This window comes from Sceloporus undulatus, unplaced genomic scaffold (assembly GCF_019175285.1).
Source record: "Sceloporus undulatus isolate JIND9_A2432 ecotype Alabama unplaced genomic scaffold, SceUnd_v1.1 scaffold_12, whole genome shotgun sequence".
NCBI classification, from domain to species: domain Eukaryota; kingdom Metazoa; phylum Chordata; class Lepidosauria; order Squamata; family Phrynosomatidae; genus Sceloporus; species Sceloporus undulatus.
The window spans coordinates 2153114-2177300 of NW_024802934.1; the positions used below are offsets into that span (position 1 = coordinate 2153114).

At 40.2% G+C, this 24187-nt stretch overlaps 1 protein-coding gene across 3 annotated transcripts in view; it reads right to left on the reverse strand.

The window, feature by feature from the left end:
- Window positions 1–24187, reverse strand: part of LOC121917186 (ephrin type-A receptor 3) — a 295195-nt gene that overhangs the window by 61939 nt on the left and 209069 nt on the right. For 2 of the 3 annotated variants that reach the window (XM_042442909.1, XM_042442911.1), the window contains exons 6-7: window positions 8132–8256; window positions 2327–2489 (exon numbers count right to left, since the gene is read on the reverse strand). In XM_042442909.1, coding sequence (XP_042298843.1) covers window positions 2327–2489; window positions 8132–8256 — 288 coding nt within the window. The remainder of the gene's footprint in view (window positions 1–2326; window positions 2490–8131; window positions 8257–24187) is intronic. The other variant, XM_042442910.1, reaches the window with a different exon arrangement.

Consider the following 24187-nt stretch of genomic DNA (forward strand, 5'->3'; position numbering starts at 1 on the left):
TGCCATAAATTAGAAAAAACTTAAAGGCACACAACAGCAACAACAAATCTGTGGCTTAATCTATATTATATATAACCCAGTAATTCCTTCCTCCTCCCTTTCCCAAAATTCATTTTATACTCAAAATTCAAGGCTAGCTAGTAAATGGACATATGTCCATAAGTAGTAGTGAACATTATCGCTGTGACGGACAGTTTGAATATTAATGTGTTCAAATATTTTCAATAATAGTATCAAAAGAAATGAGTCTCACTCTAATGGTTTAATACCACCACATTTAGGTTTTGAACAGAGTACAGGATTAAGACTGCAGTTCTATAGCCATTTACCCAGGAACAAGCCTCTGAACTCTACTAGAATTACTTACAGGTATGGAAAGGATGGCACTGTTAATAATTTAGATTTCAACAGGTCTGTAGGGCTAATATGATTTTTTAAAATGACACTGTTCATTAATACAAGTGAGGGTAGTGAATGTATTGGGCTATAGTTAGAAGATTTTTTTTTTTAGCTTTTCTGCAAAAATTTAGTAAAATCAGGATTTGTTTAGAAAAAGTTCAGGACTCTGAGGGACTGAAGAGATGGGCCAAAAAAAGCTCACTTCTGGGTGTCATGAGAGTGTGGTATTTATACGCTGCATGCTCTGATGATGCTCTGAAGCCACGCGGAAGCTGGGCAGCCACTCCAGTAGCATGGCATTTATATGCTGCATGCTCCTGGAGTGGCTTACAGCCAGCTTCAAACTGCTGCAGGAAGGGAAAAGCTGGCTTTTTGCTGGCCGAAAAAGGAGCAGATCTTTGCCGCTTCTTTTTCGGCCAGCTTCAAGGCCTTTTGGGGCTACGGTGTGTGTTTCCTGCAGCCCCAATCCATCTTTGGAAGTATCTCTGAGAGATACTTGGGCAGAAGTCATATCTACTGGTTATTTTTCTTCAATACTTTTATTTCAATGATATTAAATTGGTGTACTTGATACTTCTTTTCCTTCACCATCACAATAAACCTGTGAGGCAGGCTAGGCTGAGGGAGTGTGATATCTCTAGGGAGATAATTATGAGTTTGAATAGCAGTTTAGTTGGATTTTCTAAGGTTATGTTTGCATGGCTTAGTAGGGACTACAACCTGGATCTACATTCCCAAGTAAGAACAAATAAAATAATAATTATTATATTTCCCTGTATTCATAGAAAGTAATTAAAGTGCAGTTAGACTATTTGCCTGCTAAGTCCTACTAGATGAAATGAAAGCAGGAAAACAGAAAAAGCCAAAGGAGGGAGCTACTAATTAACTTTGTAGGTGAGCTATGCTGAATGGGACGTCATTAAATGACATTCAAAGTGCTTGATGACAGGGACTCCCTCCCTCCCCCCTCTCTCTTACAGAACTATATTAAATATCACGTGAAATCTAGGGAGATAAATATGTCTTTTTAAAAATTCTGGCATACAAGAACAACAACCACAACAAAAATATTCTCCTAGCTGACTGAGATTATCAAAGTGGTTGTGTATTTTTGATTGTTTAGTTTGTTTTGCATTTCAAGGCTTTTCTTGGTGAAAATTTCACTAACTTTTTGTTTTTGTTTCCTTGTTTGTTTTTGCTATTGGTAATGTGTTGCACTCTCACATGTGATTAAAATTACATGGTGATTGGCTATATATAATCAGCAGTAAGAATGTTCCTTGCATCCTTAGTGGAAACATCATTTTAATTCTACTTTCAGGTGATCGAGAATAACACAACAAACAGTGCTGCAGGCCCTAGTACAGAAGTAATCCAGGTTTTATATAAAATGGGCATGCAACAGCCGCATTTCCTTCAGCTTCAGTTTGCATGAAAAACTACTTTCCCATTCCTAATGAATCCACTCCACTGTTGACTTGGGAAAAACCTCTATATTTAGAGTTAATGAAAGCAATGCACTATTCTGTGGACAGGAGGAAAATGAGACTGCAGTTCTTCTGGAGTTCAGAAATTTTAGAGTCAACAGGGTCAGCTAACAATATTATGACATTGCAGATCTTTTAAATTTATTTTCTGGCAGGACCTGCCATCTAGTCTAGGATTCATTTAATTCTGACAAAATAAATAAGATATGGTAGGAGAAAGTAGGAAAACCACCTGCACTATTCTACAGTATACTTTTCATAGCATGTTTTAAATAATGACAAAACATAAAAATTTATGGGCACGTTAGCCAGAAAGGCAGATCATAAATATAGAATCACATTTTACTGTACTAGAGAGGAAATAAAGCTGGTCAGCCATATAATTTTGAAATTATACAGGAAAATATTTTAAATCATTTTTTTTTAAAAAAAATACGTACAGTCTGGGCTGGTTTCGAACTCAAACTTGCGGCTATTGGTCCCATATCCTGCAGCAGTCCGGGCTCTGATTTGGAAAACATACATTGTGTCTGGTTTGAGACCACTTATGGTAACGTTAGTGCTTTTTGCTCTCAGAATTGTGTAACTTGTCTCTTGTTCCTGCTTTAGAAAAGGAAATTGTCACATTAAAAACCAATGCACCAACACCAATGAGGGCATCACAACATATTGATATTCGTTTACACAAGAGTTCCTTTCTATATTATTTTGGCTGGATAAAAAGCACTGAGAGTGGAACATAATTGCATTCACATGTTTGTTATCTTCTTTTCCCAGAATGGTGAAAGGGATTCCACATTTGATGCCCATTCTTGAAAATGAATTTGATTATTAAGATTTGTAAATATGGTCATATAAATCTCTTTATCTGACCTCCTTGGAGACACTGATATGATCAGATACCAATGAGAGAAAATAGAGTCGCATCCATCTTGATGACCTCCTCTGCCTCATTCTATGATGACAATATGAAGACAGTGTTTTGCTCCTCTTCAGTCTTATGTCATATTGCTTGTTACACCCAGCTTTCCAGAAAAGAGGATTCTCCCCTCAGATTTATATATTTATTTTATTTATTTAAGGTATTTATATCCTGCCTTTCTCCCAAAATGGGATTCAAGGTGGCAAGATTTCTGCTTCCTGAAGAGTTTATGGGGGGAAATAAAACCAAATATAAATTTTCTTAGCACCTCACTTGACTTTATTTTTACTGACATGGGCCTGAAAAATTGATTCCTTTTTGCAAACTAGGAAATCTCCAGATCTTGCGGCTACTAAAGAAAAGGCAAAGGTAGAATCATAATGTCGTGTTGAAGCATGTGACATGTTGTTGTTGTTGTTGTTGTTGTTGTTGTTATTATTATTATTATTATTATTATTTCCCACCCTTTCCCCCAAACTGGAACTCAGGGTGGCTTAAAATATTAAAAAAACAGAACAATTAAAAGCATACAAAAGTAGTACATTAAAATAGAATTAAATTATTACAATTTTAAAACAAATTATATGTTAAAAATAAAAACAAATTACATGTTAGAAAGATAAATGTGTTTACAAATACATTTAAAAGAATGCAACATCTAGCTCATTCTTTAAAAACTTTCTGTTTTAAATACCTGTCGGAACAAGAAGGTATTAGCCTGCCGGCAGAAGGATAACAAAGATGGGGCAATTCTGGCCTCCCTGGGAAGGGAGTTCCAGAGTCTAGGGGCAGCCACTGAGAAGGCTCTCTCTCGTGCCCCCACCAACCATGCTTGTGATGGTTGTGTGACTGAGAGAAAGGCCTCTCCTGATGGTCTCAGAGCCTAGGCCGGCTCATACAGGGAGATATGGTTTGCCAAATAGCATGGACATGAGCCATATAGGGCTTTATAGTTCATAACCAGCACTTTGACTTGTGTCCGGAAACAAACTGGCAGCTAGTGGAGCTCTTTCAACTGGGACATTATGTGCTCTCCGATATGGGAATTATTTAAGTAAGGAAGCCAAATACTAAAAGTAAGAGGGCACTGGGATCAGGATATGGGAAAGTTACAACCCTGATGTTGTTCTGAATGAAGAAAAAGCTAACTGGAAATTCCAGTCATGGATATCTTGCATTAATTTGGCTCAGACTTTTATACAACTTTTGCTGCCAATAACACACCTGAAGGTAAACTATTCATTTTAGCAAACTTGGCTATGTCTTCTCTATTCCTTACATTATAGTGCTTTAAAAGTTAAGTCCTAACTGCTAGGGAAATGACTTAGTTTTGTCATTGATCTGAAAGCATTAGATCTTAAATAGTCCACCTGGACTCAGGGGTACTGTATAGCAGATCTGTAAAGCTGACCTTTGTTGAATAAAACTAAGTTCCAACTTCCTAACATGGCAGCTGCTTTTCCTTCCTAAAAGTTAAAAAGGTGCTGGATGGTAGCCATGTACTTGTGAAACTATAGGAAATTCGGCTACACACAGTTGTTGACAGGAGCTCATGTTTAGTTCGGTTTCTGTAGTTTTCATTAATTAACACCACAGTCCTATGCATATTTCTTCAGAAGTAAGTCCAACAATGTTCAAAGGGGTTTACCCCAGGCAAATATATTGGTTTGTAGTCTAAATGCTGAAAGGTATATAATTTTCCTAGCCACTAGTGCCACCATGCTGTGAATCAGATACATAATGAAGATGTACAACTCTGACTTTGGGTTTTCTTTCAAATTTTAATTCAGGTTTGACATGGCATGATACCATTGCATGCTTCTAATGTTGTTGTTGTCATTGTTGTGTGCCTAAATGAAACCTATCATGGGGCTGGGAGGGTGTGACTTGCAAAGTCAATCAGAGGATTTCCGTGGCCAAGCATGGAATTGAACCCTGCTCTCTAGATACATTCCATATATCCTATCCATAGAAATCACACCACGCTTTAGCCCTAGTCAGCCAGTTATGAAAATCATAAGAATGGACAGGAAGTGGGTATGTGCAAACCACCCCCTTCTCCTCCGATCCTCCACATGGTTAAATAGAATGGTTTCAAGAAGTAGTGTTACAGCATTGGGCTAAATGTGGTTGAAGTCCTCTGTTACAGTATTTTCTAAAGAATTTCCAATTACTCAGAGCACCATAACAATATTTAGGCAAACATAAGGCCAAAATAAAGCTTCTTTAGGTCATTTTTTAGGTATGATGTTTAAATGCTGCATGCATCCTAAGAGGCTGGAAGCCACACCAAAGCCATGCTCCAGTCCTAAGGACTAGAACACAGCTTTGGCGCAGCTTCTGGCCTCTTAAGATGCGTGTGTCATTTAAACAGCATATCTCTAAAGTGACTCAAAACGATAGCACACAAGTTCCTGTGACTCCTTCATGGTTATTTTTTTTTTAAAAAAAAATGGCTGAAGAACTATGATATAATGTCCCTTGTCGGGTTAAGATGCATGGAATATAGATGCACCATAAGGAAATGGATGAAAGTGATCTTCACTTCTGAAAAGTCTTCTACAGCCTGAAAATTATATTTTTCAACACTGAACCTAAAAGTGTAGATAAGGTCCATCATATTTTTACACCTTGCTAGACCATGTGTCACACATTCCCCCCCACCTCCACCCCCACACACAGTTTCACTGGGACAGGGACAGTAGACAAGATGGCAAATAGGGACACATTATCTGTTGTGAACTGCAAATAAGTTACAAATATGCTTCAAATATGTCCATATGGACATGTAGATACAGTGCGCCCTTGCTTTATGTGGAGGATCTATTCCAGACTCCCCTGCATAATGCAAATTCCGCATATCCTCGAGCCCCATTTAAATGAATGGGGCTTGTGCATGTGGCTGTGCGGCAGCGTGGCGGCACACATACGCCATGGGCGAACACCCCATTAGTCCTTATGGGACTCACTGCCCCTTCCTTCCTGCGTGGCTTTCAGCGTATGCTGAAAGCTGCGTAAAGCGTGCCCGTGCATGACATGGGCACACTGTATGTCCTTCAGGTAAGGCAAAGATGCTCTGATTTTGTAACTCACTTATCCTAATTTGATGTCAAATTTGGGTGGGGGGATTACTGAATATTAAAGTAACTAGCTGCCCATACTTCTAAAGGACCCCAAAGAAATAGGTTTTCTTTTAATAATTCTTGTAATAATTTTGAGTTTCAATGATAGCTAAACTACAATAACTAAACTTTAGTTTATTAAGGCGCGTTACAGACCGCCTAAAAGTGGCGGTCTGCCGGCGCTGCTGGTTGCTCCGCAAAGGAGCTGCAGCGCCTAAACTGCACGGCTCCCTCGCAGAGCAAAAACAAGCCCCAAAATGGCGCTTCTTTCCGCGGCACGCTAATGATGCTGCAAGGCACCAATAGCGCACTTGCGACATCATTAGCACCATGCGACGTCTGGACGCTATGCGTCCGCGACGTCAAGATGGCGGTGCCCATGTGGACGGGTGCCGCCATTTTGTATGGACCCAGTCCATAGTAGGGTTAGGGGCATCAGGAAGTGACGCCCCTTCCTAACCCTAGTACATCCTGGTGACGTACTATATGCCTGTCCGGAATGGGCCATAGTTAGAGGAGGAGGATAAATCTTTTTTCTTTTTTGTTCTTACTATTTGCAAGGTTTTTTTTTAAAAAAAATAGTATTAAGACTATGAAAATATTTTAATGACAATGTAATTTTTGGTTGATATGCTAGTTTTGCAGTGTAAACATATGCACTATTTGGAAGCATATTAAGGTTCAGTGGGACTTATTTGTGTGAGTAAATATGCAGGGATTGCAGCCTTTGGTGTTTTTTTTTAATAGTATAGAATTTCACAAATATTTTAAAAACATTTTTTAAAAAAAAAATAACAGAGAAAGCTTACATTAAGTAGAACTCTAATGAAAATACCCATTTAATCAATGTACTGAAAAATGCATTAGATAGTTTTTCCTAGCCTTTAATAAAGATTTTCATGACAGCATAGGGCATTTTCTACTTATGAGATGGTGATAACAGGGTGCAGAATTTCTGATGTATGAGAAGTAAAGCAACAGTTGCTTCTATGTATCAGCCCTCTCAAAATAAAACGTTAGCTAAGAAACTAGGACTGTCCTTTACTATATCTCATGGTACAAATTTTCTTTTCTCAGGCCCTTTACAGACTGGCCTGAAAGGCGGCCTGGGGGCAGAGTCAGAGTGTAGTGTCCTCTGATGCATGCCTGACTCCGCCCCCCCAGGGCGCCCTGATGCCTTGTACAACTCTAGACCGTGTGCAGCGTCATGATACACCTCCGGCGGTGCATCCAGATCACACGGCGCTGAAGGAGCACCACATAGCTGCACCACCGTAGCTATGGCACCTTTTTGAGGATGCCAAAAGGAGCCGCTTTTTGTGGCTCCTATTTGTGCCCTTGAAAGGCCTGATTGGGGCTGCGGTGTGAGGTTGCTGCAGCCCCGATCCTGATAGGAAAGGGGTGGTCTGTTGAGCTCCTCAGTTAGCTTCAAAGGTGCTATAAGATACCTTTGCATGCTGACTCAGACTAACATCACTATGGTCCAAAATACATTGCAGTTTGAGACTGCTTTAATTGCCCTGGCTCAGTGCTAGGGAATTGTAGTTTGTTATGGCACCAGAGCTCTGTGACAGAGAAGGCTAAATGCCTCACAAAATTACATTTTCTAGAATTCCCTAGCATTGAGCCAGAGCAGTTAAAGCCGTGTCAAACTGGATTATTTCTGCACTGTGTTTTGGACCTATGTTTTGAATATTAGCATCTATTGTGCTTTAACAGAATTTCCAAATGCCTGCTTATATGTATTTGCCCGGAAAGGTAAGTATTACTTTGAATAATATATTATCTTTTGTCACTGATATCTAAACACAGATATCCTACGAGATCACAAACACGTTTTGTTTGTTTTTTTACTCTACTTAAATGGAACTTAAAAGAATAGGTGAAATTCTTATTGTCAAAGTAATCACAGTGTGTCCAGTTATATCATAAATTATTTTGTCAGCAATTGAAACAGTTTTTAAACTATTAAACTTACTGAACACTGGTATCATTAGCTTTAATATGACAAATTATTAGGATAATGAGGATTTAAGTTGTTTTGCATTTCAACAGCTGAGATTATTTTAAAGAATTTGGAAACGAACCCATAAGCAAATTTTATATTCACTTCCTTTCAGCTTTTCACCCTACTCTTTTTCTGTGACCAAACTGAATTCCCTCCCCATCCCATCCCTGACCCCTTTGCTGTGCCTTCCCACCTTTTCATAGTACTTGACTTCATAGTCCAAGATGATACCGTTAGGATGCTCAGGTTCTTGCCAAGAGAGAGACACGCTGTTCCGAGATGTCCGGTCTTTTCTAATTATTGTAATAGGTGATGGAGCTAGAGTAGTGAGAAAAAGAAGGGTGGAGGGGGAGAGAAAGCAAATGGAGTTTATCACTGTTCTAATCCTTGGCAAGAAGGTGGTATTTCCATTTGAAGGGCTCCTGAGTATAAACCTGGACCAGTATCAATGCTCAACAGCTGGATTATAGACTTCTTACCCAAGCCTTGAAGCAGCATGGCCTGGAGGAAAATGAGTTACACTTTCTCTTGCTAGCAGACTGGTGGCAAAAGAGCAGATGTTTCTAATCTGCTACTATAATGTAAGCAATGAAATACATTTGATATATTAAAAAGTGGACCAAAAAAAGAAAGGAAGAGAGAGTTTTGACTATTTATTATGATGTTGCGGTGTTATTATTACCAGATTCTGCAGCTCAGTGATAATGTTTTTGTATTTCAGGCATATGACAGGGCTGGAATCTATTATGGGCAAAGAGTCCCAGGAGGTCCATTGTTAATAACAATAATCAGTGTACTGTTGAATGTATCCTTTTCCATGACATTCTCTAAGATTCCTCCCACTGTACTTCAAATTTCCTCCATGCCTTTAATAGTTTTCTTTGAGGCTTGCACGGGTGATTTTGCCTACACTATTATTATTATTATTATTATTATTATTATTATTATTATTATTATTTTCTTATATCCCGACTTTCTCCCAATACAGGGACTCAAGGCAGTGAAGCATAGTACATGCTAACATGATAGAGAAACAAAAAAATACAGTGTGATTAATGCACTTCCATTTATGTTCAGGTCACATTAGATGACCCTGAATGAAGCCAATGCTTGCTTTCTTAACATTAAAGCACCAGACTTATGACTCAAATTGTAAGCGGCATTTTATTCTGATCTGACCAAACAATTCTATATAACTGTAGCCCCAAAATTATTTTTAAATACCACTTTCAGACACTAGAATATCAGGTGTTTTTCTTTAGGCTTAACTGCCCCTCCCCATTCTATTTGCTAGAAGAAATATGTATACAGAAAAAAGCATTTCACACAGCTGGAGACTTTCTTACTGATATTTTTGTAAGTTTCCATGGCTGAAGCATCAAGTCACTTTTAAGTACAACAAGAGCACCACAGTTCAAAAAGGTTGTTGACAAGTTGGACTGTTTCCAGAAGCAGGTGACCGAAATGGTTAAGGATCTGGAAACAATGCTTTATGAGGAGAGACAGCTTTAACTCCTCTGGCTCAGTGCTACAGAATCCTGGGAATTGTAGCATATTGTGGCACCAGAGCTCTCTGACAGAGAAGGCTAAATGTCTCACAAAACTACAATTCCAAGAATTCCCTAGCATTGAGCCAGGGGAGTTAAAGCAGTCTCAAACTGGATTATTTCTGCAGTGTGTTTTGGAGCTCTGTCAGATAGTCTGGAACTAAAATGCATAGGGCTTTGTAGGTCATATCCACCACTTTGAATTGGGCATGGAAAAACCTAGAAGCAAGTGGAGCAGTTGTAACAAGGTAATTGTGTGGTCCCTGCAGCCACACCTAGCTAATAATTTGACTGTAGCTCTTTGAATTAGCAGAGGTTTCTCAGTACTCTGCAAAGGCAGTTCCATGTAGAATGTATTACATTAATCTAAATAGGGTGTAACTAAGCATATGTCGCTGTTGCTAGATTTGACATCTGCAGGATGGGCGCACAACCCATAACTCTGTGAATGCATTCTTGGCAACTGCTGAAACCTTGACTTCCAGGCTCAGAGTTGAGTCCAGGAGTACTCCTAAGATGTTATCCTGTATTTACTGGGGGAGTGTAACCCCCATCTAGCACAAAATAAATCCCTAATCTGCCTTTCAACTGACCTTTGTCTTGTTTGAATTAAATTTCACTTCATTTGCCCTCATTGTCCATTACAGCTATCAGCCACCAGTTTAGAATCAAGACAACTTCCTTGGATTGGGATGAAAAGGAGGAGGTATCATCTTCACACTGCTGGCACTGGACCCCAAAACTAGACAACCTCTTCTAGTGGCTTCATGTTTATGTTAAATCACATGGCAGACACAACTGAACCCTGTGGGACCATATAGATCGGTGGCTAAGGATCTGAACAGGAGTCCCTCAGCACCAACTTCTGGGTTCACCCTCCATGAAGCAACAAAGCTACTGTAAAATAATACCTCAGAGTTACATCCCGGTCAGGCAGTCCAGAAAGATATGGTTGAAGGTATCAAAAATTGATGAATGATCCAACAGAACCAACATGGACTCACATACCGTCCTTTTGGGGTGGTCTGTTCCCACCCCTTTCCCTGCTGGATCGGGGCCTCACTTGCCACAGCGGCAGCCTCTGAAGCCCTGATCTGCCGCTTTCCAGGCCGCTTCCCTGCAGCCTGAAAGGGGTGTCCTTGGGGCTTTATGCCCCAAGGACACCCGACAGCAGCAAGGACGAAGAAAAAGGGGCTGCTTGGCCCCTTTCTCATTTATGTCGCTGGCGCAGCCATGTAAAAGCTGCACCCAGTGATTCAAACCTGGAAGGATCTCCATTTCAGAGCTCCTTCCGGTGCCACTGAAAGGGCACCCGGGCACCCTCGTGCGGCACCAGGATGTCATTTCCGTGCCACTCCATTTGGAGGCGGCGTGGTCGTGACATCCCAATGGTGGCACCCATGTAGAATGGGCGCCACCATTTTGTACGTACTAGGTACATACTAGGGTTAGGGCGTCCAGAAAGGATGCACTTTCCTAACCCTAGTACGTACCTAGTACGTACTTTTTGCGAGTCTGTAATGCGCCATTGTTACATTGTTAAATAGCATGGCAGGCATTCAGCCAGTCCCCCTCTGGCTTTCTTAATAAGCCAGGAAAGGCAAGGATCTGATCTGAGATGACTCTCAGCTCCATAAAAATCTTATCCATATCCTTGGTCTGTACTAATTAAAATGTGTCTTTTGCTAGTAGAAAAGCAGGGGCTAAAGTTACATCCTGGATCTGTATATATTGTAGCATCCATGTTGGAATGGATCCCAACAATTTTATTTGCAAAGTGCCAGACAGGTTGCTCACAACGTATTGTTGAGTCAGCTGGATTATCCCTTTGTGGACCAATATGTAAAAAAACTCCTGGCCACTCAGAACAGCTCTGCTGGCTCCTTGCAGGGTGATGAGGCAGAGATTTCCCCCCCTGCACTTATTACATCAGAGTAGACCCTTAGATAAGCTTTAGCCTGTTCAACTGGACTTGTTCTGGATTTTCTGCCAATGTTGTTCTAGTTACCTTCTCACTTGTTTCATCACTGCCAGATCCCAGGAAAACCAGGGGGCTGGTTTGGTTCTACTTTGTGAAAGGGAACATGCAGGAGAGATTGTATCTACTCTGGCTATTTGCTTAGGAGGGCGCTACCAAAATATAAACCAAGATCTGCAACTGGAGGAAAGGCCACAACTTTATTAAACAACCAGCAATTAAGGTACGGTTGGGCCAAAGCATGAGGTCTGGATCTGGTACATCGTACAACCCCCCGGTTGTTTGATGAACCAAAATGCCTGGTCACAGCCAGGCTTCAGGATGACATCGGGGCTATGGAAATGCCATCTTGCAGGCATGCAACCAGTCGATCACATGTTCTCAATCAAAGTGCTAGTCACCAGGAGGCACTGCCACGATGTGCTCTCAGCACTCCTGTGTCCCAAAGGACTCCTTATCCAGTGCTATGCAGCCCTGGAAACCATGCCCAACAGATCCATGACCTATGCTGCCGCCACAGAAGTTGTGACAGGAAAAAAAAAACACAAATCCTAGGGAGGGAGGGTGGGAGAGCTAAGTTAAAATGGTGCCATGAAGAGATACCACGTGGCCTTATATAGGCCATATGGAGGAGGAGCCGGGAGGGAGGAAGCCCCGCCTCCAGGCCAGCCAGCCAATAGGCTGCCCTGGAGGACCAGAGAGAGGGACTTCTAGCCTTCTAGAGCGTACTGCTGGGAAGCGGAAGTCCCCCCTCTTTCCCTCTGGTCATCCAATTGTGGACCCGCACGCCCCAGTAAAATCATGCTGGGGCATAGCAGGGCCCATGGGAGAGCAGGCGATGGCATGGGACCCTCCCAGAGGCAACACAGCCTGCCTGGGTGAATCGGGCAGCCGTATTTCTCCTCTCTAGAGATCAACCAAAACCTCAGTAGAATCTCCTGTCAAGGCAGCAAAAAGCCATTCAGATCCATAAACCTCCTGGGATGGCCCATCTTAATGAGACCTCCATCCTTGTAGACATAAGTCTAAACACCAAGATAAGTCTAAATTAAACTACCAAGTCTGAACACAACTAGGTAGTGATTTGTCTATGAAAACAAAACTATTGACAGTTCAACTACTCTCAGATAATCATCATCCTACCCAGCACAGAAAATGAGGCTCAGCGTGTTCCTGGCAAAATGAATAGGGCATGAATCCACATAGTTCTCCAGCCTGCAGCTTTTATATCATACTAAGTAATATTTACATACTTCTAATTCACATTCTTTGCCCTTTTTTGGTTTGGTTTTGCATTTCTCAAGCACAACATATTCATAACCCATGTAATGATAGCTGTCATACATATTTATGTGCAGTTAATATATTTTTTCAAGTAATTGTTTTCCAACAGCATTAATAATACCTTAAAATCAACCAATATCATGCTGACAGGAGGTTAACATTACTGGTGGCAGTGACTGCTTAAAATAAATAAAATAGTTTATAAAGAATTTTCAGCTTGCTTATGTTTATTTTCTATGAGTAACAAGTAATGTTAGCTACTTGATTAAGAATTTACCAGATCTGTTCCTCATCCCAAGGGCCTAGAGTACATCCTAGAAATTCCTGGAGCTACAGCAGCATGACTTGGCTGGCATATATGGCAGGCTGCACAGCAATGTGGGTGGAGAAGGAGGGAGTCTTGATCAGAGGGAACATTCATATAGGAAAGTCATTGACCTTTACTTATCAGACTGAACAATCCTCTAAAGCTTAAAAACTCAAAACTGAAACTGGATTTCAAACCTTTTCTTTGAATATGAAGCTCTGGAGTTTGGTTTTAAATAAAATATTGCTGTATACCTCATTAAGTAATAATTTCATTTTAAATACCAGCTACCACAAACGAAGTGCTTACTTATGTTTTCTGAACATTTCTGCCTCATTTTGTATTCACATGTAGCCCATGTTCTCGTCCTTGACAGTACCTGACTATTGAGATAGTTTTCTATAGAAAACAACTGGCTTTTCAACAAGAGACAGCTGGATGCTTCCCTGTCAATAGACTGTATGCTGTTAGCTTTACCTTTTAGTCTAAACTTTAAGGGGGCTAATCAACATGCAGAACTCGTTCTGGGAGACTGGGTTCAGTATGTTTGATAGCTCACATAAAGTTCATATGAAAACCAGGAAAAAAAATTACTGGTCTGCTGGAATGGAAGACATCAGCTGCAATGGATAGATTTACTGATAGTCCTTGAAACTAACCTCAGCCTCACCAATTGCCACTGGGCTCCATGACATTTCCATTTAGCCATCGTAATTATTTTAATGTTATTTGTCTATTGTGGGGAATAGTATATTGAAGATTGATGCAATATGGTATATAGAAACTAGCCTTAGATGCTGGTCTCAAAATCACCTAACCAGCCAAGAAAATCTATAACTCTCATTTGTACTATTCAGTACAGCCAGTAGTGAAAGATGATGAAAATTGCTATCAACTACCCACATACACCAAAATATATTCTCTCTGGGCACTTTCTATGTCCTTCTGTGTCATTCTTTGCTACACTTCCAGCAGAAGCTGCCTATAGAGATACTCTAGAGAACCTAGAACTACCTAGAGAGGTGTCTCTAAGTATTTTCTAGATCCTCCAGTACAAATCTATGGTCAACTTCCACTGGAAGTCATTCAATAATGAACATAGAGTTCAGTAATTTCATGTTTCTATAGCAAGTGTATCCTCCATAGATATGGAGGTTGTATTGTATTCAGTAGCATCACTAGGCAGGTGCGAGCTGCACCAGGTGACACCACCAAAGGGAGGGGGGTGACACACATTGAGTGCCTCCCACCTCCTTGGTAATGCTACTGGGTGCTGGCACTACACAAAAAGGAGAGAGAAGCCCATTGGTTCCAGCTGCAGAACAAGCAAACTCTAGCCTGAGGAGTCCTCTCTTTGGCTGTTGCTGGTCAACCTGGAGCAGGGAGGGAGAGGGCCCGGAACCCCCCCCTGCCCCTGTCCCACATGGCATGTAGAGAAGGGATGGGGGGGGTGCCAGGCCCTCTCCCTCCCTGCCCTAAATGTCTTTACTTTGGCGTAAAGCTGCACGGAGCAGGCGTGTAGCAGGGAGGGAAGGGCCTCTTTTGACTCTGCCTGAAGTGCTTCCCCTGAAGCCCCCCCCCCCCAGCACCGGGTGACACACTGGTGTGGGACACTATTGATTGTACTTAAGAACAATGTATTAATTGCATCAAGGCTAAAGATGGCATTTCAATTGATAAACAATTGAAAGTGGTTCTAAGGCGATCACAATTATGTAGTTTGGCCTAAAGCATTTTAACTGCTATTATCCATATTATACATTTGAACAACTTCTTGCCCTAGTAACTTCCCTGAATGCAAGATTTCCTGCATGGCAGGGGGCATGACTGGATGGCCCTGGTGGTATCATCCAACTTTATGATTCTACGATTGTAAGAGGTATTAAATTGTGGCAAACCGATTTCCGAATGTAGAGCCACACCTAAAAGGTCCATATAAATAAGGCAGATCAATACATTGGAAGGATTTGCAATAATTTGTGGAAGGTTTTTTTGGTGGGGGAGGAGGGCAATTTGATTACTTACAACCTTGAACCATTTCTGCCCTGCTTTGAGACCCCTGGGTCACATAAATAATATATGAAAAGGAACTGGGAGAATGATTTTACCAGTAGCCACCCTGAGGCATTGGATATTCCCTTTTAGTGGTGAATATTTACCTATCATCCTTAAGAAACCTGATGAAAAGCTTTCATTTTTTCAGAAAGTCCTTTAAAATGGTGCTATAATTTAACTGCTACATTTTGTGTGTTTTTCTCCTCATGTTTTACATACAGTTTTTACTGTATTGGTTTAAATTAGGGATACAAAGAAATTCTATTGGACTTGACAATGTTGACATAAGTAGAATTTTTACACCTCCCAAGACATGTGAGGAAATGACAACATTGTCTTTAGCATCTATACATTTGTGAGGTCTAACAGGGCATTTCTGAAAACTAAATTGCATATAAAATAATATACATTTAAAAAAAAATACCAACAGCTAAAATATGAGTTACTGGAAAAAAGAAGCATGCATTAGTGAATGGGGAAAATATTACATAAATTAGGTAAATTGTGCAAATAAATGTACACATTAGTTTTTAAAACATATAAAATACAGTGCACCCATTCCATATGTGGGCACACCATACGCGGCTTCCACTTTACGTGGAAGCTGCGCTGCAATCAAATGAATGGGGCATGTGCTTATGGCGCAAGCGCACCACAACACACCAACCACAAGCCCCATTCTATTGACTGGGGCTTGTGCTTACTCTGAATTTGCCTTACATGGGGGGGGGGTCTGGAATGGATCCCCCGCATAAGGAGAGGCTTCACTATATCTGGGTGCAGAAATAAAACATAAAGCATTACATCCCAATATGAATAATAGAATAATAGTATTGTAGAGTTGGAAGAGACCACAAGGGCCATCCAGTCCAACCCCCTGCCATGCAAGAAATCACAATCAAAGCATCCCCAACACATGGCCATCCAGCCTCTTTTTAAAAACCTTCAAGGAAGGAGACTACTACACTCCGAGGGAGTGTGTTCCACTGTCAAACAGCTCTTACTGTCAGAAAGTTCCTCCTAATGTTGAGGTGGAATCTCTGTTCCTGGAGCTTGCATCCATTGTTCTGTGTTCTAGTCTCTGGAGCAGCAGAAAACAAGTTTGCTACCTCCTCAATGTGACACCCCTTCAAATACTTAAACAGAACTATCATACCACCCCTTAACCATATCTTCTCCAGGCTAAACATACCCAGCTCCCTAAGTCTTTCCTCATAAGGCATGGTTTCCATACCCTTCACTATTTTAGTCGCCCTGCTCTGGACATGTTCCAATTTGTCAACATTCTTTTTGAATTGTGGTGCCCAGAACTGGACATAGTATTCTAGGTGACAAAGGCCTAACTGAAATCAAGGTATGCAATATCCACAGCCTTCCCTTCATCTACCAAGCTGGTAATTTTATAAAAAAAATTAGCAAAAAAGAGATCAGATTAGTCTGGTGTTACTTGTTTCCCAGAAACTCATGTTGACTTTTTGTGATTATGGCATTCCCTTCTAAATGTTCACAGGCTGTTTAATAGTCTGCTTTAGAATCTTTCCTTGTATGAAACAAGAAAGGAAAAAATGCAGGTGGAATTGGGTAACTTTGCAAAGTAGAGACTGAGAGATTTTCACCTCTGGTATTAAATGAGTAGATAAAATAACATTAGTGCTATGCAGATGGAATGAGAAGTTGGAACAAGCAAGCTAGTTCTTTGCTCACTGTTCAAATTCCAGTCACCCTCTACACATGAGGGAGTATATCTGAAGATATTCCCTGAGATGTACATCCTGGTTTTCCCAAAGTTCTGGATCTCAGGGAGCACTTCCACTGTACCTCTCCTCTGTACTTTTCAAGTGGACAGAGCATCCAGAATAGTGACTGGGAAGAACTTCTACACTTATCCTCACTGTCCACCTCACACTTCAGACCTAAATACAACTGTATTATCTGCCAGGGAATTTTAGACGCTAATTATGTGTAGTTAGTTTCTAAATGTACAAATGGATAGGAGATCTCATATGGATGACAACATCTAAATTTGTAAAAGATAAAAACAATTGAAGAATTTAGTAGATTTTTAAAGTATAAGAACTTTTAGCACTGAGCCGTCACATTTTCAAGAACTGTTGTATGTAACCTTTGGCATAACAATGCTCCAGATTATGAAGCAAATATGCATTTCAATTACAGTTGTCTTAAGGTCTTAAAGTTAAGAAGCTGAGGGAAATCTGTAATGAAAATGTTATGATTCCACCTTTATATGCCAGCTGTTTAGTTCAGGTGGGAAATGAGCAACAACAACAACAACAACAACAAAATACTCCTTTTTGGCAAGCTTATGGTGACCCTGTGTGAAATATTTTGGGAAGAGTTGGCTTGTGGTACAATTCACAAATAACTGATACCAAAACCAGAAATAATCACCACTTTAACTAACACTGATAGGCTCCCTCTGAGGTGCATTTTTGCTGAAAGGCAAATCATGAAGAACAGACTACATTCTCCCCTTTATGTAACAATTCACATAGAACATTTTGGAAAGTGTAGGGTTTTGGATGAAACTTGCCTTGCTGCCATTCTTTTGCAGACAAAGCGATGATTACATTGTATTTATCTCAGTCAAACAGCTTTCAGAAACAAAGCCTTCTCTCAAAAAACAAGCTCTACCTTTTAACAAGAAGATGCAAAGGCATTCTGCAATTGAACTCATATAGATTTGGCAACTGTCCATCCCTTTCCCTATTTGTTTATCTAACAAATGAAATGGCACAGGTTGAACATCTGGACCAGTAATTTCTGTAAACATCCTCCTATCATGAAGTGATGCTTCTTTGTTTGTTTGTTTATTTTTTGACTAATTTCTCCAGAATCCATATCAAAGGCATTTTTAATTCACCTCTTTCATAAAGCCAACAAAGTAGAATGTACAAGTATAATCCAAAATGAATATTTATTGCTACAGCTGTTCAAGCACCACCTCCACCACTATTCCTGCCCACCAAGCCTAGATCTACCACTTGCAAAAATTTAGATAAATTTTGGATATTGGATTTATGGCTAAATTATTTTTTTTATAAGTGACCCAAAGTAACCAAATATTTTTTTCCATTCCTCATTCTACACCATTCTCTAATTCTACTCATTTCACAAAAATCAATCTAGCTTCTACTGGCTTCAATGTTAAGTTGTTTTTAAGAAAATTAAGACTCTTTCCAGGAGTGAATGAACAGCAACACCAAAGTTATGAAAACGGTGATGGTGGCAGTGGCAGGATGGAGGGATAGAGAGCATCTCTGGGAGGCTTTTACAGCTGTCTTTGACTGTATTCACAGTGTAGGAGAAGGGAACATGAGACAGCAGAAGTTTTGATTACAGTCAGAAATGAAGTTTTACTTCTTTAGTTTTCTCATCAAGGGAGCAAATTCAGCTGAATCCTCCTTCTCTGTCCATTTTGCTACAGGCTCAATCTATAGATGTTCCTCCAGATGAAAAATCCAAGAAGACTATGGGATTTACAATTGATGTCTTGATCCACTTCAAATCTGCTACAAAAATGTAGGCAATAATATAGAGCTTGTACAAGGAAAATCAAGATACAGATATGATCACAAAGAACAGTATCAAAAGGCCTTGTAGAGTTAATAGAAAGAAAACTACCTTCAGTATCCATAATTTGTAATACTCCATCTCATTTAGGTCAAATTTTAACAGACATTGTTCTAAAAAAGTGTATCTTTTCAAGCATGTTTAGATTTCTTTTCTTTTTTTTAAATCTATATATTCAAAATTGAAATTCTGATGACACATCAAGTTTTAGGAAGGTTTTGTGCTTGGTATGCTAAAGAGAAAATTTCAGACACTCCTTTTTGTTCAGTTAATTTTTATCTATTTGTTATTAAATAAATGAAGGAAGGGAGGAGAGGGAGTCCACATTTTTATCCCTTTGCATCTCATCACTTAACACTGGATGATGCACAGCTGAACATCTCATGAAGTGAGGCGATGAGATGCAAGACCTGTTGTAAATTTGAGGACTGTTTTGCACATGTAAGTCATCAATGGTTTAGGAGTCATCAAATGTGAACAATGTTCCCCATGTCTTGGGAAGTAAACATGCTTTAAAACCATTTGGTGTTACATTTTAAAGTTGGTAGAATGCACTATGTGATTCAATACTGCCCTAAAGGTTGGGAGGGAGGGCTGTAGGCCTTGGTTTCAGACAATGAAGTGTACATGAAACCTGGTTAAAAAGTGCTAGGTGAAAAAAGCAAGGATAAACAGTAAAAACACATTTGCTCTCTTTTACTTGGATTGTACATAAAAAGTACTTCTAACAGCTGCAGTGATAATTCCACTGGTACAGTTATATTCAAAATTAAAAGCATACTCTGGCTTATTCACTTTCTCATGTGCTGTTGTCTTTTCTATTTTTCTGTCCTTTTCTTTTTACAGAGATATGAAATAAATGAAATAGACTTGTTGCTCATATGTTTAACATGTGTGATAAAATCAAGGGAATGTCAAGTGCACTTGAAGAGCAACAGACTGCACAATACATCCACTTTACAAACCACATATGATGTGTTGTGGCTTTCCCAGATGGAGGGGGGGAAATAGCCTATACTTTCATAATGTTTTAAACTACAGTATAGTGCCTATAATATAGTAAGGTTTTTTTTAATGTATGCATTCAATGTTATGTCAGTTGAAAAGGCAATTTCACTGAAATGAAAATGAAAGGACACAACAATTATATATGTTTCTTGATTGCAGTAAAGGCAGTAAAGACAGAACTTTTTCGCCGTGCTTATCCTCCTGACCTCCTATGAAGATCATTAGTATGGAACGAGTCCAGCTGACCCCTTGATTGATGGATGCTATTGTTTTTAGTTTTGATGTTTTTTAGGTTGTATGTTTTCATTTTATTGTGGTTTTAATGTTGTTGTAATTTTAACATTGTGATTTTAACCTTGTTGTGATCCCGCTTCGATCCATGGGGAGAGGCGGGAAGATAGAAATAACAATTATTATTATTTATTATTTCCTTCTTGAGTGTCTATATTATTTGGGGTGGGAGAGATTTATTTCATGTCTGGTATAATAAAGTTGCCACTAAACATGTCTGCAACACTGATGGACAATGCTGGTAATAAAGTCTTTCACAAAAATAAAACATGTGATCTGCCACTGAAACTAAATGATGGCAGTTAAAAGGAAGTATTTCTTCTTGTATATAGTTAGACTGTGGAATCTACCGCCACAGGATCTGGCAACATGTATGATTTTAAAGTTACTTGTGGGAACGCTTCTCCCTAAACAATCCGCCCCACACTCTCGGAATAACTGGAAAGAATGTGTTAGAATACCAATCAACTAGGCTTATACAGACCTCCCAGAGAGCTTTTACAGAAACTGCTCCAAAATTGTGGAATGGTCTTCCGCAAGAGATCCGTCTCATTACCTCCTTGGAGGCGTTTAAGAGAGCAGTTAAGAGGGATCTCTTCTGGCGAGCTTATCCACCTGACTTTATGTAAGAAATACCCTCTGACCATTGTATAACTTTGCTGCATTGCCACTTGTTGAAAAGTTAGTTTTTAAGATTAATTGCTATTAATTTTATTGATGTGTTTTTATAGGCATTTTAAGTATTGATGTATGTATTTTAGTGGACTGTAATCCCACCTCGATCTGCCTGGGAGAAGTGGGAAAATAAACTATTATTATTATTATAAAGGGAGGTTGGACAAAATTAATAAAAGTTGAGGCCATCCGTGGTTACTAACCAGGTACTAGTCATTACTGGAAGTAATATGTGTCTGTATCTGTTGCTGGGAATTTCAAGATGGAAGGTACAGCTCCACTCATGTCCTACTGGCAAACTTCCTGTGGACAACTGATTAGCCACTATTTGAACAGGTTGTTAGAGGAAATAGTCATTTAGTTTGATACTGTTAAAATATATTTCTAAATTGTATTGAAAATGTTCAGATGTGTCAATGGTTAACTAAGGTTTAAAATGGTTCCTGTTGAAGGTCAGAAAGTCTAGGCCTGGAAGAACAAGTCTTCAAGGACTTCTGCTGAGACATAATATAAACAAAATGTATTATTGTTATGCTCCTGTGTAGCATGGTGACTTCATGGGAAAGAGGTGTGTCCACTTGGTGGGAAAGGTTGATCTTTTGAGAGAAAAAAGACTGATGTCACATTCAAGCTTCTAGCATGGACTCTGAAAGAGTATAGATGTATAGTAGCCTGCTGTAAAAGTGTAAATAGCAACAAAGTCAATAAACCCTCATTTGAGTGAAAATCTGTGTGGAAGTTACTTTGATCCTGAGTAGCTGAGAAGACTGCATCTGTTCCAGTTGGATACCCGTTTAAACCATTCGGCAGGCTGAGGACAGCCACGAGCATGGATCTATTCTTGGGGGGAGGGGCGGAGATCCACATTTGTCTAGTTTTTGTGTGGGTTTTTTCAGGTCTGGGTGGCTTGTTCTGCAGAGGTTTTTCCTGAGGTTTTTTGACGCATCTGTGCCTGGCTTTTCAGAGAAAGTATTCTTGAAATGGCCGATTGGCCTGTGTGAAACTCTAGGAGAAACTCTGCTAGGACATGGGCACTAAAGCCAGACCCCAAAAAACTGATGGATGGCCGCAATGTGAAAGCCTTGCGATCCACATTGTGTCACTTTAGATATCACTTTCATCTTGTTGTTGTTAGAAGGTGTGTTCCGAGAGTTTTTTTCATGTGGTGGTTGTAAAAGTGTGGATGTGATCAGACTTTTGATCTCATAAAGCAAATGTTATGTCTAAGTATGTGTTGTAAGCACAAAGTATTATTGGTTTTTTATTTATATGTACTGATAAATGCCCCTCATGTATGAAGTTCAGGGCAGATTTTGGAGCCAAAATCAGAGATTTTTTCTATGACCTGTGGATAGCTGAGTACTGGCAAGGAGGGCTTTTTAGAGGAGCCTGTGATTACTTTTCTCTGGTTGAAGTGTCTTTTACTCCTATTGCTTACTCTTCTTTTACAATATTAATTGGTGTATAAGTCGACTCAGTTTTTTTGGGGTCAGATTTTTGGAGGAATTTTTGGTACTGTATAAATGAGATATCCAACTAAGTACCCTAGAATCCCTAGAATCATAGCGTTGGCGAGACCACAAGGGCCATTCCGTCCACTCCTGCCATGGCAGGAATGTCCAATCAAGCATCCCCAAAGGCCATGGCCATTTCCGCTCGCTCTGCCTGTAATAACCTTTTCAGAAGGAGACTCCACTACACTTCCGGGAGGTGTTCCAGCGCCACAGCCGCTGTCGAGTCCTCTCTAGTGGAGGTGGAATCTCTTTTTGAGCTTGCATCCATTTTCTGTGTTTCGTTCTCTGGAGCAGCAGAAAACAAAGTGCTCCCTCCTCAATGTTGACACCCTTCAAATATTAAACAAGGCTATCATACACACCCTTAACCTCTTTCTCCAGGCTTAAACATCCCAGCTCCCTAAGTCGTTCCTATAGGACATGGCTTCTTAGACCTTTGGAAGTATGTATGATGTACGAAGCCCTTGTGGGCCGTGGTTAAATGCCTGTACTGCAGCACTACTCAGACCCCTAGGTTGGCGAGTTTCATAACAGGCACGGGCTTTCATGCTTGATCAAGGATTGCATCTTTGAGGTCGCTAAATGCGTAACCGGATTGTTGGGGGGCCAATTAACTTCAGTTGTAAACCGCTTAGAACCCTGTTGGTCAGTATGAAGTGCGTCTATAAATGAAGCTGTGTTTGTTTTTGTTTCTGTATCCTACTATCTTAACACGGCAGGAAAAAGCAGAATGAAATCAAACATTCAGGGGTGTGCTGGTTTCATGGATAATAAAAGATTCTGAAAGCTGTATTTTAGTGCAGTACAGACCACCCCTTTCTGTAAGCGCCCAATTTTGGCCTGCAGCATTGCTGTGACAACCCAACTCTTCCTTTGTGACATCCTTACAATGTCTCTTCCTTTGCATGATGTGTGGGCGCTGCAATGCCCACACATCATGCACAAGCCCCTGTGTGGAAGGGGTGGTGCTGTAATGGTGCCACCCACACATAGTAGGGCTCAGGACTGTGAGGTTGGTGTGCAATCCCAAGCCCTACTATCGCCGCCAGGACATGACATCCTGCCAGTGCGTACCGGGCCTTTATCTTCCTGAAAAATTATTTGCAGTTGTTTGTATTATTAAATATGTTAATACAGAAGACATGACATAATCAAAGGTCATCTAGAACAGACCAAAAGCCAGTCTAGTTGAGAATTCTATTTCCACAAAGCTCAACTGGATGACTGAGGAAAATCTATCTGTGGAACATAAATACATGCCTTCAAGCAAATGTATTCAGAGGTATATTGTCACCAGTACTGTGGATGATATATGGCCATAATGAGAAGCAGCTATTAAAAGCAACCCTCCCCTCACCACTTCAAGGTGGCCTAGTTGGGAATTCATTTTACATAGAGACTGTTAACTGTGTGAAGCAGTACTCTTCCTTCTCTGTCCTGAGTCTGCCAACACTGAATGAACTTTGGCTCTAACATGATGACAAAATAGGGAGTGCTCTTCTTGTTGGCAAGAGCCCACAAGGGATAAAGTATGCTATATCAGACTTTATCAGGGTAAAATAAATCATATAAAATGAAATAATTAGTCTGAGTTAATTTGGTCACAGTAAATTATGATCAACTCCCCCCCCCCCAACACACATACACATATACACTAAAAAAGCAAGTTAAATTCAGTCTGGTCACAATGACCAGGTTCTTACATTGGAGTGTTGCTCACTCTGAGCAATTCCATGTTCTTCCTTCTTCACCAATTTGAGTGGTTTTCAAGACCTGGAAAGGGATGTTGCTGCTTACCAATGGATAAAAGGAGGAAGAGGTGAAGCAATTCATTTCAGACCAGTGTGAGTGTCATCAGACAACACTTCATGATGGAGTGTGCCATCCATTTCCTTCTCCCAGGAGTCCAGTGCACCCACATCATCATGTTTTGAATTGCCTTCCCCTCCTCCCTAGTACGAAGTAGCCAGCAACCCTTTCCATGTTTGACAACTTCTGG